This window comes from Lissotriton vulgaris, chromosome 5 (assembly GCF_964263255.1).
Source record: "Lissotriton vulgaris chromosome 5, aLisVul1.2, whole genome shotgun sequence".
In the NCBI taxonomy this organism is placed as follows: domain Eukaryota; kingdom Metazoa; phylum Chordata; class Amphibia; order Caudata; family Salamandridae; genus Lissotriton; species Lissotriton vulgaris.
The window spans coordinates 1,837,775,576-1,837,791,473 of NC_141693.1; the positions used below are offsets into that span (position 1 = coordinate 1,837,775,576).

At 46.9% G+C, this 15,898-nt stretch overlaps 1 protein-coding gene across 2 annotated transcripts; it reads left to right on the plus strand.

The window, feature by feature from the left end:
* Nucleotides 1–293: 293 nt before the first annotated feature.
* On the plus strand, nucleotides 294–3,998 carry LOC147717496 (uncharacterized). Of its 2 annotated transcripts, XR_015295809.1 has the most exons (3): nucleotides 294–392; nucleotides 1,147–1,272; nucleotides 3,068–3,998. XR_015295809.1 is itself a non-coding variant. In XM_086920520.1 (2 exons), exons 1-2 carry the CDS (start codon nucleotides 1,134–1,136, stop codon nucleotides 3,463–3,465), a joined length of 537 nt encoding a protein of 178 aa, XP_086776646.1. In that variant the 5' UTR covers nucleotides 1,118–1,133; the 3' UTR covers nucleotides 3,466–3,998. The 2 variants fall into 2 exon arrangements, 1 of the variants encoding a protein (XP_086776646.1); XM_086920520.1 differs by lacking the exon at nucleotides 294–392 and having other exon boundaries at nucleotides 1,118–1,272.
* Nucleotides 3,999–15,898: the final 11,900 nt, after the last annotated feature.

The window sequence follows — 15,898 nt, forward strand, 5'->3', positions numbered from 1 at the left end:
CTGTTAGTGTTGTCACTGATCTGACTGAAATCACAATGGAGTTTGTCTGTCACTTTGCGTCTTGCCTGCGGACTGCTGCCTGCCAGTCCTAGGTGAACGTTTCAGTACTTTGTTTAGTGAGTTACGTGACTTTCGAAGTCACAGGTCCGCAAATAAATAAAAAGTAACCATAATCAATATAATTTCGCGGAAATATTTTGTTATTGTTCTTTTGAAATGTTTGATTTGGTTGACATTGACAAGCAACAATCATCCATGTTTTCTGTTCTTTCTTTCATGTTGTACGTCAGCTCCCCCCAGGGGCGAGAGGAGGACACAGGAGCAGCAGGCGGCGGATGCTGTTCATCAACAGGGCCAGGATCGGGCAGGCGAGGGCTCCTCTGCTGGCCCCAGTAAGTTTTCATTTTAGACTAGTACCTATTTTTCCTAGCGTTCCTCATTTGAATTTTTTCAAAATTGTCTTTGCTCTTCTTGTAGACTGTATCTAAATTCTTATCCTGCCTCTACTATGACTCCCTGTGGTATTACTAGATTATTCTTATTAGTCTGTCTGTGTAGCTAACTAAGATTGCACGGTTGGCGAAACTCCCATGATTCTAGTCAGCAATAGCTCTATCAACTTAGTGCAGTCCTCTGGGATTGTCCATAATGTCTTTTGAAGTGTTCTATCTGGACTCATGCTTGCAAAAATTGCAAAACCTTTCGTTCAGTCACTCTAGTCTGGAGGACCAAAAAACACAGATTGTATTTAAATTTAAAAGCTTTATTAAAAGTAAACACATTTATTAAAATGAAGTCATAATAAAACTAAACGTTTAACTGATAATGGAAAAGTGGTTAGTGCTGACGATTAATTGAAGACATTTCTTGTGGTCGAGCCGAGCTCTCACCTGGTTTCAACTTGATCTTGTTGTTAGAAGTCCATCTTCTGTCTGTGTGGAGAAAAATGGTGCGTGTTAAAAAATCAGCCTTCATCAGTTGTGCCAAAAAGTGCAGCAAGACAACCTTCCCTGGAAAAAGGGACATTTTTTTTAACTTTAACGTAGACAGTCACAAATTACATTGTTTTCACATGTCTTCATTCCTAGACCAAATACTAGTGACTAGTGAGTGCTTTATTCTAAGATTCTTAAATGTACTTTGTAGGTGGAACATCTGGTGGCGGGGCCAGTGTGGTGGTGGTGCTCGACACGGAGGCGGAGGGCAATTCATCATCAGGGGAGGAGGCGGCGGCGCCGGATGTGAGAGTTGAGACGGTGGTGGCGGCCAGAGGTAAGCTCTTATATATTCCTTACTTATTGAGATTGAAGACTAGCTGGGAAGGCAAGAATATGAGATGCATGGCTGGGTGAATGATGAAGCAATGATGGGTGGAAGGACAACAGCCTGGGTGGGTGACACAGAAACTGTATGTGTCCATATACCTGGATCATGCTACTATCTGACTCTTAGATAGCATATGTGTATCTAGAGCAGGGGTACTCCTAGTACGGCCCGCGGGCCGGTGGTGGCCCGGCAAGCCTTCGTTGGCGGTGCGCTGACCTTGCAGACAATCACTGCTCCCCCGGCCCCCACAGAGCAGAGGCTTTTTTGTATTTCACCTGTTAGCGCCCCTGCATCTCCACTCTGACAATCACTGCTCCCCCGGCCCCCACAGAGCAGAGTGGAGATGCAAGGCCACAAAGAGGTGAAATAGAACTAAGCCTCTGCTCTGTGGGGCCGGGCAAGCAGTGATTGTCAGGGTGGAGAAGCAGGGGCGCTAAAACAAACAAAGCCTCAATAATATGTTAATGGTCTTTTAAAGACCTGTTAAGTACTTTGGTGTTGTTGTCTGTGTGTGCGCGTTGAGGAAGCGGTCTCAACCCGGGCTGAAGGCTGACACAGATAGACACACACACAGTGAGATGACAGAGGGAGAGGGAGGGCAGGAGGGAGAGAGAGATGGAGGGAGGGCAGGAGGGACAGCAGGAGGGAGAGAGATGTATGTAAATGCTGGGTCTGGTGGCTCAGTGGATGAGGGCATCTGCTGCAGGGACCTGTGTGCAACCTCATGGTCACAAGTTATCGTTTTGCTTTAGCCCCGCCCCCTCTGACTCCGCCCCCACCAGTGCGGCCCTCGGCCCCAAACTACACTGTAAATGTAGCCCCTGAGAGAAAGTTTGTGAGTACCCATGATCTAGAGAGAGTAGACGGTCAGTGGATGAACTAAGTGTAACTTTGAAGAGCATGTAACACTAACACTGCACCCGCACGTCCGTTCCAGTGTAGGAAAGGCAAGGAAAAGAACTTTTAATTTTGTCCAAATACTACCATAAATAGTAGCAGTAGTTTGTATTGCAAGCACTGCATAGATCCGGTTATTATGGTGGCCACTCCCTACCTCTCTTAATAAGTTTAGTAGTACTCAGTCATTCATGTGTGGATGTATCACTGCCTGTCACTCAATAAAAAGCAAAGCACCTAAAGTCATCCCATATATAAGCAAAAACATCCCATGTGAAGTGATAGATAATCAGATTATTTATCTTCTTCAATTTTCCATTTCTAGTACTCATTTCCACTGTAGGGTGAAAGTTAAATTAATTAAGCAGTAGCCCTTGAGTTGTAACAGAGTATTCTCAGTGCCACCCGTAATAGAAAAGTAAGAGATTCACCACCTGCATGTACTGGACGGGTACAGTAACGCAACGGCAACGCAAGTCTAGGTCACTCCTCATGGCGTGCGTCTCTTTTTCTCGGGTGCAAGTTTACCGCGCTGGCATTATGCCGGCTTGCAGAAAATAACGTACCAATTTTCCAAAACAAGAGACAAGAAGAAGAATAAGACTGGTGTACTTTCATAGTCGACTCCAATGGAAGTCCACAGTGCTCATAGAATTTGTTCCTTAAACTCCCACTAATGTTAGAGCAAGGATGAAGAAGTGTGAGGTTAGATAGATACTGGCCTCAATAGTTATGTAATGCGCTTGCAAGTTGCTAGTTGTACTGCAGCACACATTTCTGCTGAATGATTGAGTTAATCTTAAAGAGCATTGGTTACAGACTATGTCTTTCTTTCTTCATATAGGTTCTCCTTCCAAACGAACAAGGAGGAAGGAGCTGGCTAGAGCGGCCCGGCAACGGAGAATCGAGGCCACTGTTGCGGAATATCGGCGGCTGGTGGCCCTGGAGGACGTGGAAAGTGTGCGGTCGACAACAACGACAACGTCGTCCTCCGTGGCCTCACCGGCTGCCACCGTGACCCAGCACAGTGGTCCACCGAGACTGAGCCGGGCTGCCAAAGGCAAACGCCACCGCCGAGCAGCAAGGCCAACAGCTGCTTCTCACAGGCCTTGCACCTGCAAGGCAGTGAAGGCACGCCTGCGCCGCACCACCCTGATGGTGTCCCGCCTTCAGCAGGAGCTCGCCTTGCTCCGCGAGGAGCATGATGCCCTGGCCCAAAAAGTGAACAGCATCCACCCATAGTGTCCCTTGCCCCTTTTTTAGAGACTTTTGGGGGGTGGGAATTGGGAGTTGGGTTTTTGGGGACTTTTGAAGGACAATCGTTGGGGTTAGGGAGGGTCTTGCGGGAGATTATTTTGTTAGGGATATAAATATACTTTTTCAAACTTTATCTGAGCATACCTGTTTTTTACTGCTTGCCTGGTGGGTGGGGGTTTAACGTTGACTGTTTTCCTGAAAGTTTAGTTCCATTTTCTTCCTTTAAGTGTAAATGCCCAAATGTTTTCAACACTAAGTGCCTCTCACAGACTAAGTGAAGTGAATCCAAGAGTCCTAGGACTTTAGTAGTACTACCTTCAGGCTCTCGTCTCTCGTACTAATACTCCATTATACCCCCAAACCACCAAACGCTTATCTTACCTGTAATTTGTGTTTGAAAGTAGGGCTAGGCCCAGGGCTGGCTCCACGGGAAACACCGAATAACGTTGGCAATCTTGGTCGGATAAAATTTCCTCATAGCGGTGGTAGTAGTGGTGTGACACAGTGGCAGTTGCATGCCTATGAAAAAAAAGAAAATGAAATCTGGTTTGTCCTCCTGAGCAATTCAACGGTACAACTGAGAATATAGCAGGTGACAGAAGTACAGTAGAGCAGTGCCACATTGTAGCCTAACAAATGGTAAAGTATAACTACTAATTCGGTTGAAGTTCTTTCACATTAGCAATGGTTCTTTGTCAAGCAGAGTAAGAATATATCATCGACAACTGTGGAAAGAAAGAATGCGACAGTACAGGGCCTGTGTGGAATTATTGATAACTATATTCAACATAAGGTCTCTGTAGCCAGATACCCGAGAGCCTTGCTGGTCACTATAAATCCATTCACAACAACACTCAATGGGGTTGGTCTGGAAGGTGTCACGTTTACTCCCCGTGATCCAGTCGATGCAAATATGGTTCCACCTCCAAATGTCACCAACACCCAGAAGTGTAAACACAGGGTGTTCGAGGCATTAGGCGAGGGAGAAAAATAACAAACTAAAATAAAAAATGTGGGATGGGTAAAGGTAGGGTCAGCAGGGAAAGGATACCTGTAAGAGAAGACAAGACAGGCATCAGTGAAGTGATGTCCTAACATACAAGGGTACTCTCATATAGTCTCACTAAATAGTCTGCAAGTCTCCCGCCTACTCATGGGAAATGTAGTTTCATAGTACGGTAGGCGCTTAGGGGCTGCGTAACCTGACAGAAGGTATAGTAGATAGAAAAGGAGAAATTGCTTTTTTTCTAGGTGTCCCCTCACTCACCAGGGTTGCCCCTTGGTGACATGCTTCATCATTGGGGCCATCCCAGTCCTCTACGGCCTGGGGCGTGCTGCGACTTGCGAATTACGTAGGAGCACTTACAAATGACTATGTGTGGTGCAGATAGTGGAGTGGACTAAGTGATGTGTTAAGGGATCAATGTAGAAGCCGAGAGAGAGCAAAGAAATGCAGTCACAGTCAGAGAAAAAGGCAAGGGATACTGTATCTATGTGGTTGTAGTGGTCCTGTTGGAAGTGGTAAGTAAGTTGCCCGCAGAAAAAAAATCCTCCTATTAGCGGCACTCCTCCATTGCAGCCGACGCTTCGTCCACCGATGTTGGTCACCAGAAGACACCCTGTCCACTGCCTGCCTGATGCTGAATTGTGGCTCGCTACTGTGAAGCCTGACTCCATCCTTTTTTCCCCATTGCAGAGACTGAAACCCGGCCTGTAATTATTCAACGAAAAACAGGAAGTGATATAATATTACAACACCACTGATAAATAAATATAAGGTATGTAGGCTGTGGAGTGCAAAAAGTCACAATTTGTTTTTCCTAGTAGACAGACAGTACAATGTTTTTGAAAGTGCGTACTCTGAGTCACCTTTTGAAGGATAAGTAAGTATGGGCAAATTAATGTAGCGGATCTTGCCCCTCAAGCTAGGTGTACTGTAAACTGTGTTTTAGAACAAAAATAGATCTTCCTAGCAGTGCTCCCACCCAAAAAACGAGGCCTAGCAGAAAACTGGAGACAAAACTTACTTTGAAAGTAAAAGTAGGCCGAAGTACCCTAATTACCCATTACCCCCCGTGGATTGTATTCAAACCACTTGCAAGCAACCAAGCAAAAGTAGCCATAGCCAGCATCGCTCCAAGACTCGAAATCCCCCCCACTCAAACACATGCAATAGAAATACTGCTAACCCTAACGAACCCTAAGTTAAGAATAGTGGCAAAGGCTTTCTTTAACTATGCCAAATCCCCCCTTTCCCACCATGGATTTTCTTCAAATGACTTGCAACCAAAATTACACATTCTCACGAGTGCTCTAAGACCCCAGAACTCAGTTTGAAAAATCTAGAACACCCCGATACACATGCAATCCTGCTGCTAGGGCTAACCCTAACGAACCCTAAGTTACAAAAAGTGCCAAAACTAAAGGCTTTTCCGCGCGGATTTTGTCCCAACCACTTCTACCCGGTATTAGACCTTCCCAGGAATGCCCCAAGACCCGGCAACCCACCCGCCAAGAAGCATAACACCCCCAAACAGGCCAAAAGCAAAATCTCATACTTGCAATATTTCTGGGCCTTCGGTCCAAACGCGCTGCGTAGCTAGGCCATAAGTCGGGGTTGGCACGACGGATTTCCTGAAAAGCAAATGCAATCAAGATTAGAGTGTCCCAGCAGTGCTCCCAGACCACGAAACTCACCCGCAAACAGACGGAACCCCCCCTAAGAGCACCTCAAAGGCAAGCAAGTCATCAAAAACACAAAAAAAAATTCCGCCTGGGATTTGGTCCAAAACACTTTTATCCGGTATTAGAGCTTCCCAGCAATGGCCCCAGAGCCGTCAACCCAGGAGAAAACGAGTAGAAGACCCCCAAACAGCCAAAGAGCAAAAGTACAAAAATGGGGACTTAGTCACTTTTTCACAAATTTCCCAAATCACTCCGCGCGCGCTCTGCAGCTAGGCCCTAAGTCCCCTCAGCCACCATGGATTTGCTTCAAACCTCTTGCAAAGTAAAGTATATATAGCCAGCAGTGCTCCAACACCACGAAACTCACCCGCAAACACCAGGAAGCCCCCCAAACAGGCCCCCGAAAACGCTACATAGAGCAAAATGTCAGAAATAGCCCAAAAAAAAAATCGGCCTGGATTTTGTCCCAACCACTTCTACCCGGTATTAGACCTTCCCAGGAATGCCCCAAGACCCGGCAACCCACCCGCCAAGAAGCATAACACCCCCAAACAGGCCAAAAGCAAAATCTCATACTTGCAATATTTCTGGGCCTTCGGTCCAAACGCGCTGCGTAGCTAGGCCATAAGTCGGGGTTGGCACGACGGATTTCCTGAAAAGCAAATGCAATCAAGATTAGAGTGTCCCAGCAGTGCTCCCAGACCACGAAACTCACCCGCAAACACCAGGAAGCCCCCCAAACAGGCCCCCGAAAACGCTACATAGAGCAAAATGTCTGAAATAGCCCAAAAAAAATCGGCCTGGATTTTGTCCCAACCACTTCTACCCGGTATTAGACCTTCCCAGGAATGCCCCAAGACCCGGCAACCCACCCGCCAAGAAGCATAACACCCCCAAACAGGCCAAAAGCAAAATCTCATACTTGCAATATTTCTGGGCCTTCGGTCCAAACGCGCTGCGTAGCTAGGCCATAAGTCGGGGTTGGCACGACGGATTTCCTGAAAAGCAAATGCAATCAAGATTAGAGTGTCCCAGCAGTGCTCCCAGACCACGAAACTCACCCGCAAACACCAGCAAGCCCCCCAAACAGGCCCCCGAAAACGCTACATAGAGCAAAATGTCTGAAATAGCCCAAAAAAAATCGGCCTGGATTTTGTCCCAACCACTTCTACCCGGTATTAGACCTTCCCAGGAATGCCCCAAGACCCGGCAACCCACCCGCCAAGAAGCATAACACCCCCAAACAGGCCAAAAGCAAAATCTCATACTTGCAATATTTCTGGGCCTTCGGTCCAAACGCGCTGCGTAGCTAGGCCATAAGTCGGGGTTGGCACGACGGATTTCCTGAAAAGCAAATGCAATCAAGATTAGAGTGTCCCAGCAGTGCTCCCAGACCACGAAACTCACCCGCAAACACCAGCAAGCCCCCCAAACAGGCCCCCGAAAACGCTACATAGAGCAAAATGTCTGAAATAGCCCAAAAAAAATCGGCCTGGATTTTGTCCCAACCACTTCTACCCGGTATTAGACCTTCCCAGGAATGCCCCAAGACCCGGCAACCCACCCGCCAAGAAGCATAACACCCCCAAACAGGCCAAAAGCAAAATCTCATACTTGCAATATTTCTGGGCCTTCGGTCCAAACGCGCTGCGTAGCTAGGCCATAAGTCGGGGTTGGCACGACGGATTTCCTGAAAAGCAAATGCAATCAAGATTAGAGTGTCCCAGCAGTGCTCCCAGACCACGAAACTCACCCGCAAACACCAGGAAGCCCCCCAAACAGGCCCCCGAAAACGCTACATAGAGCAAAATGTCTGAAATAGCCCAAAAAAAATCGGCCTGGATTTTGTCCCAACCACTTCTACCCGGTATTAGACCTTCCCAGGAATGCCCCAAGACCCGGCAACCCACCCGCCAAGAAGCATAACACCCCCAAACAGGCCAAAAGCAAAATCTCATACTTGCAATATTTCTGGGCCTTCGGTCCAAACGCGCTGCGTAGCTAGGCCATAAGTCGGGGTTGGCACGACGGATTTCCTGAAAAGCAAATGCAATCAAGATTAGAGTGTCCCAGCAATGCTCTCAGACCATGAAACTCACCCACAAACAGACGGAACCCCCCCTAAGAGCACCTCAAAGGCAAGCAAGTCATCAAAAACACAAAAAAATTTCCGCCTCGGATTTGGCACAAACCACTTTTAGTGCTTCCCAGCAATGGCCCCAGACCCGTCAACTCACCTGCAAAGAGGTAGAACAACACCCCCACAAGTGCTGAGTCTTTCTTCATTGGGCGTAAACCAGCCCTCTGCTTTGATGGAAATAGGAGTCTGGAGGAGGAGGATAGAGGAGCATGTTCTTCTGAACTTGTGAACCTGAGGAATGCAGACTGCGGCACCTTCAAATAAATTAGCAAACAAGTGAAGACAGTTCTGCTGATGGGCTTGTCTTTGTGATAATCTGATTAAAGTTTGAATTATATTAACTGTGCACAACAAAGAAAGACAGACACACAGGAATAAAAGTGAATAAGGATGAAAAAGAAAGTTATTGATTCGTTGTCTCATTTTCAGGGCTCGAAGTCGGAATCACGGTCCAGGAATAAGAATAAGGCTTCGTCATCATACTCTGCGAATTCAGCCCGGGTGAGGTCAGTGCCACCTGACAGAGTAGAAATTCCCTCATCTATGGTGCTGGCCACCTCCTCTTCATCCGGCACGCTCTCTCGTACTCTTATATCTGGTGGTATGAGGTGCTGATTCATCTTGATCATTGTTAACCTCTCCACATTTTTGGGCGAGAGGCGGCTCCGTTTGGGAGTTACAATCCCACCAGCCGCACTGAAAACCCGTTCAGAAGACACACTTGCGAGTGGGCAAGACAAGTAGTTTAAAGCCAGGTTGGTGAGCTGTGGCCACAATTCTTTTTTCCCATGCCAATACGCCAATGGGTCAGAATTAACATAGACCTCTGTGGAGTCATTCAGATAGTCCTTCACCATCGACTCAAGGTCCTCCTCCAAGGTTCCTCCACTTTGCGTAGCTCTTGCTGTGCCTCTGGCCTTTTGAGAACCAAACCCACGCAGAGCTAGCCAATCCTCTTCAGCCTCCAATGTTTCTGCTGTCTTTCGTGCAGATGATGCGGTTGCCGGTGTCTTTAACGGCTGAGAGGTCACTTGTGCCACAGCCACAGGTGCAGAAGTGGATTGTTTTGACTGGGGATGGCCTGCTGATGTACTGCCATTTCCTTCAATTTCCAGCCGTTCTGTTTCAAACTTCTTGGCTGACAAGGCTAGCCAACGTTTGTACTTTGTAACATCTTCATCAGCAAAAGAAAAGAATGCTCTGCCTGCCAGCGCCTTTTTGTAGCGTGGATCCAGAATAGTAGCACAAATGTAATGCTGTTCTGAGTGGATCTTTTGAAGACGTTCATCACCTTGTAGGAGCTCTAATAATTGCTCAGCCAGAAGCAAAGAAGAGCCTTTCTTTTTGTCATCTTTTCGAAACACAGAACACACCTCCTTCAGTTGGTCTTCCAGCATGTACAACAATGGGATAGCTTTTCCCAAATTAGAGTCCTCCTTGCTGACTGCACGCGTGAAGACCTCAAAAGGACGAAGCATGCGTGTTAGGCTTTCAACTATGTTCCATTGCGGCCCACCCATCCTCAGCTCCTCTATACCCTCTTTCAAGAAATATTGATCGAGTTGCGTATACTGCTCATACAGACGCTCAAGCATGTAGAAGGTTGAGTTCCAACGTGTTACCACCTCCTGGATGAGTGCTTTCACTGGCATTTGACATTGATATAGCATGCTCCTCAGCTGCTTGCGGGCCTTAAAAGAATGCCTGAAATGCTTGCAAATTTTTCGGCAGTTCTCCAATACACTGGACGCTGCACTGAGTTTATTACCCAAGAATTTTTGGACAACCAGGTTTATACAGTGCGCCAAACACGGCACTCTGAAATAGTAACCGTCCCTCATGGCCTTAACTATATTGGAGCCATTGTCCGTGGAAACATAACCAACCTTGCGTTTTAGTGGGGACAGACAGTTAAGGACCTTTGTGTTAAAGACATCCAAAATGTTTTCTGCTGTGTGACGTTTCTCCAAACCAAACATGGCTAGTGTTGCATGTTTCCGAGCACCTTTAAAAACAATGTTAGTGTCAACACCTGAGTTTAGCTTTGCTTTAGCCCCTGAAAAAGAGACCCAGTGTGCAGTGATGCACATGTAATCAGCGCCTGCGCCACTGCTCCACATGTCTGTTGTCAGATGTATAGTGTGAACAGCACTCTTCTGCAAAGCTGCCCCAATCGCCTTCAGAACATCTTCATGTAGTGCTGGAACCGCAACTCGGGCAAAATAGAACCGGCTAGGAACCTTCCATTTAGGGCAGAGCGCTGCCACTAATTCTAGAAAACCAACCCCTTCGACAAAAGAAAAAGGGAGAAGGTCCAGAGCTAGCATTTTAGCCAGCTTAGTGTTATACAGACGGGTCATTGGGTGGTTGCGTTCATATTGCGCTTCTGTAAACAACATCTTTTTAATGTTGCCCTGGACCAATGATTTACGGGATGATGATCTCTTCGACCCAGTTACGCTCGCTGATGAACTTTTCCGCATTGATGTCTCACTCTCTCCCACACTCTTAGTGTGGCTCCCATGGGGTGTGCTGCTGACATGGGAACTGGGTGTAAGTGAAGTGTTTGGATCGTCTTCTTCTACCTCCTCGTCATCAGCAGATGACAAATCAACGTTTTCATTACGTGCAATTCCGGCTTTCTTGACCGCCTCTAGGTGCGGAAACCATTCGACAGGGTGCCTTCTCTCAAGATGACCTCTCTGGCCTCCGGTACCATAGTTAGAACCAAGCTTACCACGACTATATCGAAGCTTACAAAGGCTACAAATGGCTACGTTTTCCTTTTTTGGGCAAACACTAAAGAAGTCCCAAACTGGAGACTTGAAATGTCTTCGGGGGCCGCCGCCGGAGGAGGCGTCGATACTGGTGGTGGTGGTCCTGCTGCTAATGACAGATGAAGTGGAGGATGTGGATTGCCGAACTTCAGTACGTTTTGCACTTTCACCACCACGAATTGAGGTCGAGGACGAGGTGGGTACCTTCTTGCGAGGAAGAAATATGGAAGCGGTAGGTTTTGGTGTACTACTTAACTCCAAATCTAATGATTCCATTTCCATTGCCTCCTCGCCGACATCATCATCACGCTCAGCAGCTTCTCGGGATAGGGTCAAAATGTCTCTTTGCTGCATGCCCGGTGGGGCTGCAGTGACCTTTGTGATGACTGCCTCGTCGTCATCGTGAGAGGCTTCATCACCAGCAGTATCTGTCACTTCTTGTTGAGCCTCATCACACTCCATAGGTTTGAGTTTTTGGACGACCTTCCTTTTACGCTTAGGTACCGGTGGCAGATCATGGTGTGCCTCTGCCTCACTGTCAGACCGCAGTTGTCGTGGTTCCCAAGACAGATCACTTGCACCAGAACGAGGTGGGCTTGAAGAAGATGTAGACACCCCCCTTGATCTTTTCCTTGCTAGGGATGTGGAAGACAATGAATGATCATCAGGAGGAGTGGCTTCCAATGATACCTCAGCTTCATTGTCGATTTCCAAATGTGCCCCTACTTCGGGAGGAACAACTATTGTGGGCACTTGTGAACGTCCATGCACCTTTGCTTGCGCATCTCCTTTTGCTGCCTCTCCTTCCACATGTACTTGGGCGTGTACTTGCACATGGTGTTGTTGTTGCGGCTGTGGTTGTTCAACACTTGTCAGATGAGTTACAACAACCTGTGTTGATTCAGGGACATTGCTGCTACTTTCTTGCGATGAGCCAACATCACTGGTCGATGGTGATTGGAGAAGTACACTGACTGCCTCTGAAGCACTCAAGGGCTTTGACTTAAGTTGGCGTGGTGGTGGAGGCACTGAACCCAATGGAGCAGGGGTGCTGCTCTCAGGTTGGTCCCCAGCAGATCCTGCTGCTGCAGGCGTACTTTTTCTTTTGCTCCCAAAAAAAGTGGCGGGTGACACACCAGCCTCCTTGGTAACTTGCTTCTTCTGCTCCTTACTAGCAACTTTCTTGCTAGAGGAGCTACGGAGAACTTTCTTTGGGGCCATCTTCTTCAGAGCAGGTCAGACAGCAGGCCGCAGTTGCACGAATTGTAGAGTTGTCTGAGGCCAGACGTGACGTCGCGTGACGTTATGCTGCACACACACACCGCTGCAGGACTTCTTCCTGGCACTGGTGGTTCTCTTGAGTCTTGTGCACCTAAAAAAAATGGAAGACAGAGGAACATCAGTTCAGTTATAGAGCACAAAAAAATCGAAAAACACTGCAAAATCAGCACAATCCCAATCCATCCATGCCCTCCATAATGTTTAAATTCAAGACAACCCACAGAAAGACTAGGCCCATGCAAGACTCACTACCCCTGGGCATAAATAAAGGTTGAAAAGTAGGCAAAATGGTTGGAGGCCTAACAACAAAGCCTGCATTCAAAATGGCCACTTGCCTGCCAAGCACATGGCCAGTGCCTGTAGCTGCACTCAAAATGGCCACCAGCCACATGGCATGTCCCTCCCCATGAACACCCCCAAAAATCGAAAAACACTGCAAAATCAGCACAATCCTATTCCATCCATGGCCTCCATGATGTTTAAATTCAAGACAGCCCACAGAAAGACTAGGCCCATGCTAGACTCAAATACCCCTGGTGAAAAGGCCCCAACAACAGGTCAAAAATCGAAAAACACAAAATTGTACAAAAAAAAAAAATCGAAAAACACAGAAAAATCAGCACAATCCCAATTCATCTATGGCCTCCATGATGTTTAAATTCAAGACAACCCACAGAAATACTAGGCCCATGCAAGACTCACTACCCCTGGCATAAATAAAGGTTGAAAAGTAGGCAAAATGGTTGGAGGCCTAACAACAAAGCCTGCATTCAAAATGGCCACTTGCCTGCCAGCACATGGCCAGTGCCTGTAGCTGCACTCAAAATGGCCACCAGCCACATGGCATGTCCCTCCCCATGAACACCCCCAAAAATCGAAAAACACTGCAAAATCAGCACAATCCCATTCCATCCATGATGTTTAAATTCAAGACAGCCCACAGAAAGACTAGGCCCCATGCACCACTCACTACCCCTGGTCAAGGCCCCAACAACAGGTCAAAAATCGAAAAACACAAAATTGTACAAAAAAAAAAAATCGAAAAACACAGAAAAATAAGCACAATCCCAATTCATCTATGGCCTCCATGATGTTTAAATTCAAGACAACCCACAGAAATACTAGGCCCATGCAAGACTCACTACCCCTGGCATAAATAAAGGTTGAAAAGTAGGCAAAATGGTTGGAGGCCTAACAACAAAGCCTGCATTCAAAATGGCCACTTGCCTGCCAGCACATGGCCAGTGCCTGTAGCTGCACTCAAAATGGCCACCAGCCACATGGCATGTCCCTCCCCATGAACACCCCCAAAAATCGAAAAACACTGCAAAATCTGCACAATCCCATTCCATCCATGATGTTTAAATTCAAGACAGCCCACAGAAAGACTAGGCCCCATGCACCACTCACTACCCCTGGTCAAGGCCCCAACAACAGGTCAAAAATCGAAAAACACAAAATTTTACAAAAAAAAAAAATCGAAAAACACAGAAAAATCAGCACAATCCCAATTCATCTATGGCCTCCATGATGTTTAAATTCAAGACAACCCACAGAAATACTAGGCCCATGCAAGACTCACTACCCCTGGCATAAATAAAGGTTGAAAAGTAGGCAAAATGGTTGGAGGCCTAACAACAAAGCCTGCATTCAAAATGGCCACTTGCCTGCCAGCACATGGCCAGTGCCTGTAGCTGCACTCAAAATGGCCACCAGCCACATGGCATGTCCCTCCCCATGAACACCCCCAAAAATTGAAAAACACTGCAAAATCAGCACAATCCCATTCCATCCATGATGTTTAAATTCAAGACAGCCCACAGAAAGACTAGGCCCCATGCACCACTCACTACCCCTGGTCAAGGCCCCAACAACAGGTCAAAAATCGAAAAACACAAAATTTTACAAAAAAAAAAAATCGAAAAACACAGAAAAATCAGCACAATCCCAATTCATCTATGGCCTCCATGATGTTTAAATTCAAGACAACCCACAGAAATACTAGGCCCATGCAAGACTCACTACCCCTGGCATAAATAAAGGTTGAAAAGTAGGCAAAATGGTTGGAGGCCTAACAACAAAGCCTGCATTCAAAATGGCCACTTGCCTGCCAGCACATGGCAAGTGCCTGTAGCTGCACTCAAAATGGCCACCAGCCACATGGCATGTCCCTCCCCATGAACACCCCCAAAAATCGAAAAACACTGCAAAATCAGCACAATCCCATTCCATCCATGATGTTTAAATTCAAGACAGCCCACAGAAAGACTAGGCCCCATGCACCACTCACTACCCCTGGTCAAGGCCCCAACAACAGGTCAAAAATCGAAAAACACAAAATTTTACAAAAAAAAAAAATCGAAAAACACAGAAAAATCAGCACAATCCCAATTCATCTATGGCCTCCATGATGTTTAAATTCAAGACAACCCACAGAAATACTAGGCCCATGCAAGACTCACTACCCCTGGCATAAATAAAGGTTGAAAAGTAGGCAAAATGGTTGGAGGCCTAACAACAAAGCCTGCATTCAAAATGGCCACTTGCCTGCCAGCACATGGCCAGTGCCTGTAGCTGCACTCAAAATGGCCACCAGCCACATGGCATGTCCCTCCCCATGAACACCCCCAAAAATCGAAAAACACTGCAAAATCTGCACAATCCCATTCCATCCATGATGTTTAAATTCAAGACAGCCCACAGAAAGACTAGGCCCCATGCACCACTCACTACCCCTGGTCAAGGCCCCAACAACAGGTCAAAAATCGAAAAACACAAAATTTTACAAAAAAAAAAAATCGAAAAACACAGAAAAATCAGCACAATCCCAATTCATCTATGGCCTCCATGATGTTTAAATTCAAGACAACCCACAGAAAGAATCAGTCCACCCACCACTGAGTACCCCTGGGAAAAGGCCCCAAAACAGCAAAAAAATCGAAAATCCCAAAATTTTAGTTGCAGCAACTGTAATGCCCCAAACAAACTTACTTGTAAAATTTCTAATCCAACAGTGATCCAAAGAAAGTCAAAAAGGCCTCAAATCCAAAGATCCAGCAGCATCCACAAAAGGTAATCCTTCCAGGTCCACATCCGAATGAAAAGTGACCAGGAGATGGACAAAGCACTGGGAGGAGCCTGCTGAACAGGAACAGGAAGTTGAAGACTATGGGGCACTTCCTTCCTCCCACCCCCCTGCCCCCCTCCCCAAAATGGACTCCTCGCTAAAAAAGTGCAGGCAAATGTCAAACTAAGGAGTTATTCACATAAAAATCATCATTTCTAGAAGGTTTATGCTGCTTGCTGGTGGATTTCTTGTGCAGAATTGCAAATTTATATTTTCGCGCGCCGCATCTCAAATCTCGCAATTTGCGAAGTACCGCGAGACGTGATCTCGCCGTACTCGCGTTGACAAACTCTCGCTGGCAAGCCGCGATGACGTAATCGCGCTCGCCAATTCCCGCGGGATCACACAGCAAGATCCAAAATGGCGCAGCACTCGCAAACTATCGAAAAAAACAACTCGGCAAACGAT

What these genes read in the sequence shown, in the direction of transcription:
- LOC147717496 (XM_086920520.1), top strand. Translation starts at nt 1,134, where the DNA reads ATGTACTTTGTAGGTGGAACATCTGGTGGCGGGGCCAGTGTGGTGGTG. An exon ending in GACGGTGGTGGCGGCCAGAG is followed by an intron (nt 1,273 to 3,067) that starts GTAAGCTCTTAT and finishes TTCTTCATATAG; the next exon opens with GTTCTCCTTCCAAACGAACA.